At 31.8% G+C, this 5,963-nt stretch overlaps 1 protein-coding gene across 1 annotated transcript; it reads left to right on the top strand.

Annotated features, from left to right (window-relative positions):
- The first annotated feature begins 2,238 nt into the window (after nucleotides 1-2,238).
- On the top strand, nucleotides 2,239-3,871 carry LOC149166538 (uncharacterized). The gene is made up of 2 exons (XM_089432657.1): nucleotides 2,239-3,168; nucleotides 3,354-3,871. The coding sequence occupies exons 1-2, from the start codon at nucleotides 2,245-2,247 to the stop codon at nucleotides 3,786-3,788; spliced, it is 1,359 nt and encodes a 452-aa protein (XP_089288783.1). The 5' UTR covers nucleotides 2,239-2,244; the 3' UTR covers nucleotides 3,789-3,871.
- The last annotated feature ends 2,092 nt before the right edge of the window (nucleotides 3,872-5,963 follow it).

The raw sequence follows: 5,963 nt of genomic DNA, 5'->3' as shown, positions 1-5,963 counted from the left end.
GAATTCTTGCAATCTTATCAGTAGTCCCTTGATGAAAGGAAGATGAACCCCTGAGATTCGACCTTTAGGGTTTTTCTTGACTAATGAATTCTTGTTGGCTTTGAGGAAAGCTTTCTTACTGAAGGTGCATACTATAACCATTATTAACAAAGACATTAAGGAGGTGGCCCTTCTCTTTATGAAGGCTCTTTTCATCAGAGATTCTCAGTGCATGAGTGGCAAGTGTGTTGAGAATGCCCAACTTTTAATCCGGGAAATGATGGGAGCTGGCATGAAGATACTTCTCACTGTGAAGATACTTCTCACTGTGAGATAATTAAGCAGAAGCTGAATTCCCGCCCTCTCCTCTTGATTCTTCTTGATGTCTTATTTTTATTTTTTGTTTGTGTATTTTATTCTTTCTCCATTTTTTTCTTTCCCTTTTTCGGTAATCTTCTTAATAATTCTTTTTTTCTTTAATTATATTTAACTAATTTTAGTTTTTAAATTGTTGATTATTCTTATTATCAATTATTATAACATATAACTATCCTCTTTTCTATCATTTTTAATCCTTTTCAATTATTATCTCTTTGATATTCAAAATAATTCATAAATTATTAAATAAATATTTTTCATTCTATTAAAATGAAAACAAATAATAAATTATTATTTATTTTCATCCTTGTTTTCCCTTTCTTAATTGATCTACCTAGTAATTCATTTTAATTATATTTATCTAATTTTAGCACTATTCAAATTTTCAATTATTATAACATATATCTATCATCTTCTTTTTTAATATTTTTATTTTTTTTTAAATTATTTTATTACATTATCTCATTGATATTGTAAATAAATTATATTTTAATAAATAAATATTATTTTAATCGATTAAAATGAAAACAAATATTATATTATTAAATAAATTAATATATTATCCAATTAAGTAATTGTTAATTCATAATAATCTTCACTCAATGACTAGTTCATAACGACTATATCCAAGCTAGGATACATCTCTGCTATTTAAACAATTGGGAAAATTGGTTTGTCACCATTGTCCTGGAGATGACCACACTAGTTGGTTCAAAACAACTATCTCCAGGCCAAGATGCATCTATGCTATTTAAACAATTGGGAAGATTGGTTTTTTCACCATTGTCCTTAGGAACCACATTAATTGGTTCGAATTGGTTCCAAATGTCACCATTGTATAAAAATACTTGTTTTATTATATATAAAAATTAAATAAATTATAACTTAATTTTAAATTATTACTAGTAATTATATAAAAAAAATGTATTAGTTAAATATATATACATTTTAAAACACATGTACAAATATTCTTAACTATAATGATTCAATTTTTACTTTAAGATCTGAATTTTTAACTTCTAAATATTTTTTTTAACAATACCATGGACCAAAACCATAGCTTGCCAATACCACATGTGTAATATTAACTTTGTTGATATAGCATTTTCTTTAATTAATTATTTTCAAATAAATTAATTAAAAAAACCCAATTAAATTAAAATAAATCTTAATTTTTAATTTTAAGATATTATTATAAATATTTTAACATATTTTATAAACATAAAATATTTATTATACATTTGATAATTACTAAAGCAAAAAATTAAATTAAAATGGTAAAACATGTATCCGATGATGTAATAATAATAATTATTATTTAAGATTGTGGTAAAAATTCCTTTATGAGAAAAAATTATTCATATGCTTATTTTTCAATTATATATACAATTATATATACATAAGCATAATTATATATATAAGCATAATTATATATATAAGCATATAACACGGATCATCTCATTGCTTCTGTAACTTCGTTTTGGCCGGAGCGAGCTTTTTCTGGCACTTGTCGCTTCGGTTCACAGAAAATACCACATGCCCTTCATTGATTTCTAATATTGATTTCTATTTTTTCTATTTTAAGTAGAGAAGTTGAACGGGTGCCAATGTAGAATGTATTAACATTATTACTTTGCTTGCAGGCAGTCTCTTCAATTTATCCAAAAGAGCTATTCATCTATTGGTTTTGTACTAAAAATGCAAAATCCACAACCTGGCATGGCACAAGGTGTCAATTTGGTCCAGAATCCACAGCCTGGCATTGCACAAGGTGTCAATTTGGTGCAGAATCCACTGCCTGGCATAGCCCAAGGTGTCAATTTAGTGCAGAATCCACATCCTGGCATGGCCCAAGGTGTCAATTTAGTGCGGAATCCACAGCCTGGCATGGCACACGGTGTCAATTTAGTGCAGAATCTACAGCCTGGCATTGCACACCATGTCAATTTAGTGCAGAATCCACAACCCGGCATTGGACACCGTGTCAATTTAGTGCAGAATCCACAGCCTGGCATTGAACACCGTGTCAATTTACTGCAGAATCCACAGCCCGGCATTGCACGTGGTGTCAATTTAGTGCAGAATCCACGGCCTGGCATGCCACATGGTGTCAATTTTAACCCAAATCTGCAAAATCAACAGCGTGGCATAGCGCAAGGTGTCAATTTGGTGCAGAATCCACAGCCTGGCATAGCACAAGGTGTCAATTTGGTGCCGAATCAACAACCTGGCATAGCACAAGGTGTCAATTTGGTGCAGAATCAACAGCCTGGCATAGCACAAGGTGGAGTAGCACAAGGTGTCAATTGGGTGCCGAATCAACAGCCTGGCATAGCACAAGGTGTCAATTTGGTGCCGAATCAACAACCTGGCATAGCACAAGGTGTCAATTTGGTGCAGAATCCACAGCCTGGCATAGCACAAGGTGTCAATTTGGTGCCGAATCCACAGCCTGGCATAGCACAAGGTGTCGATTTGGTGCCGAATCAACAGCAACCTGGCATGGCACATGGTGTCAATTCTAAACCAAATCAGACCTCCTGCGGACTTTGTGATTCTGTGCTAGGGGTTAATTCTGCGTGTCCTAATTGTTTTAATCATACGTGGACTCGTTTCAACGAGTTGAAACGAGAGATTAAAAACCAACGAACGAAAAATTCATGTGAGTTGGAAGCTCTTGAAAATTCGAACGAAGAGGTTGAATTTTTGAGAAAGTGGAACTTCACTCCCGGTGAAGCATCCTCCACTACTGATGTTACCATAGTTTGCACCTCTGATGGAACTTTGTTTCACGCACATTCTTTCATTCTGGTGAGTTTGTTTGTTTTTTTTTTTTTTAAGAAAAAATAGTAATTTATTTAATTGATTTATCACGTATTTTTTGTTATTTTAAAAAAATCATAATTTTGTTTAACTTGAAAAATCAAGAAACAACGCCACGCCATCAATTACCCTATATAGATATTGATGATTATTATATTGCGTTATTTGTGTAGGCGAGTAAGTCGGATGTATTCCGTGCAATGCTGGAAGGAAATGAAAGAAAAGAAGTGCACATTGATGGGGTTTCAGGAAATATTGTGAAAGCATTTGTGAAGTTTTTGTACACAGCGGAGCTTAGTAGGGAAGATAAGCGTTTCCGTAGTGTTAAGGAACTTGTTAAGGTGGCCCATTTCTACGGAGTAAAACATCTGACAAAGACGTTGGATGAGAGAATGTCAAAGGCCCTTGTGGTAGGAAGAAATTCCATTATCGAAGCTGTAAAGATGGCATACTTACATGGGTTGAAGAAAACTAAGAAGAAGGTGCAGCGTATTATGGCTAGGGCTGATCCAACTAATGAATTATTTAATAGGGCTCTGAAAGAATTGTATGAGGTGAATACAGCAATAGCTTATCAGTTTTCTGTAGATATCATCGACCAATTCTAAGTTCGCTCATGCAATTTGATTTTATATTAATACCTTTCTTTTCTTATAATAAACTTAAATCCAAACAATTGGATTGAATTTCATTTTGTAATGTATATTTTATGAATCATGTTGTTATGGGTAACTTCGTTCAAAACATTCTCTCAATTATTTCTTTAGGGATGCAACGTAATTTTCATTGTTCCCCGTCATTAAAAAATCATTTACATACACTCTATGATAAATAATAGTTTTGCAAAGTTTCTTAACAAGTTGAGTCATCAATATCATAATGTTTGGAATTTAGTTTCAAAAGATGTTTAGTCAATTTCTCTCTTGTGATGCTTGCTTGAAGACATAAAAGGATTTGATAAATTTGCATACTTTGTGTTGTTGTCTCTTTGAAACAAATCCTTCTAGCTGAGAAATAAAAATATTCTCTTACAAATCTCCATTCAATAAAGTAGTTTTTACATCCATTTTATGAAATTTCAATTCACTCTGAGTTGCCAAGGCAAAAAGAATTTAGATGGTAACCCATTTTACAAACTTTAACCAAATACACATATATCAACCTCAAAACTCCAATTATATCCTCTCTACACCTATATACATATCCCTAAGTTGAATACAACTGGTATCAAATATTACAAAACTCATTTTTTTTAGATTTATTAAAAAAACAAGTATTACGAAACTCATTTTTTTTAAGATTTATTAAATAAACCTACACATGATGTATAAATTCGCTACATAGTTCACAGAAAATATTCTTTAAGCATTAACTCAAACTTTCTACTAATTCCAAAAATCCAAAATAAGGTTCCAATAAGACATTCACATAAATCATTCATTATCCCTTAGAAAATAGTCATTAGAGTTGTAAATTAAGGCCCAAATATAAAATATATTGCCTCATCTACTCATGAAATTTAATAAGGGTCATGCAAGTTAATAAGTGTCATAATCAATTTAATGTAGAAAAGGTAAATATTATAAATAGTTTAATTCATTTATAACTTCATAAGTGACTCTCACGGAGATATGTTTCAAACCTCATTTTAATTATGATTTATTTTTATAAATTTATTATTTCTTGCCTAAAATTTATGTGTACTAAATGTTAAGTTTTTTGAGCATTTTTATTTCTTATTCATTTGGCTTTCAATTGGTTGATTTAATTGGAGTCTTTTGAGATTTTCTATTTCTTATCCATTTAGCTTTCAATACGTTGATTTAATTGGAGTCCAATTGAATTGATTATTGTCCCATTTAAGTTACTTCCAAAATCTATTTACGGACATATTGTGACTTTTATCCCAGGGTATAAATATCAAAATGAGCAAGAAAAAAGGGTTATGTAAGCTTTAATAAAAAAATTTGGATAGGGGTCCATGTGAACATGATACCCATAATCACTTGAGATATTTCTTTATAAAATTTACCCCTTTGCGAGTGTGTTGGCTTCTTTTACTTATTTATTATCTTATTTTTCATCAAACAATTACCATTATGTCTATATGAAGATCACAAAACAAGAGACATAAGATATAGGCACATGCCAGGGAAAAAGTGCCCTCTAGGGGAAACCTAGTCAAGATAATTCTTTCTTTCAATAGTATTCTTTGACCTTCTTTACCCTAGACCAAGACTAGACTTTCCCTCCACAACATGTCAACCTCCCATATCCTCGACCCCCTCCAACAACTTCGATTAGGTAGCAACTTTTGGTGACAACGAAATCTTAAGAGACTTCGATCTCCTAACCCATACCACGAAACAAAGAGAGAGAGGCACCAAGATCTCGATTTTATTCCTCTTTATGGACTTCCCCAAAATTGTACTCTTTTTTAGAATGCGAAGTCTTTATGAGAAAAGACTTCGCATTCTCCAGCTCTCCTTGAGATATCAAACTTGCTTGAGAATGAATGCCTCAAATGACTTCAACCTCCTTGTAAATATAGGCTTCTTGTGGGTCGAATGAGGGTCCTTCAGCCAACTTGATCTCTCTTAGGCTGACATGATGTGGACGGTACATAATTCATATTTGACTTGACTAATATAATGATTACCCAGGATGAAACCCATGCTTTAATAAGCCATTTTTACAATAATAAAAATTATTTTCTTTATTCTTTTGACAAGTACATTACATAATGACTCAAGTACATTATTGAATATCAAACATAATTACAT

This window comes from Pinus tabuliformis, chromosome 5_1 (genome assembly GCF_031772625.1).
Source record: "Pinus tabuliformis cultivar Carrire ecotype Pingquan chromosome 5_1, CPIR1, whole genome shotgun sequence".
NCBI lineage: Eukaryota > Viridiplantae > Streptophyta > Pinopsida > Pinales > Pinaceae > Pinus > Pinus tabuliformis.
Note: the sequence above shows the minus strand (reverse complement) of the source record. Positions and strands in the feature narration are given on the sequence as shown.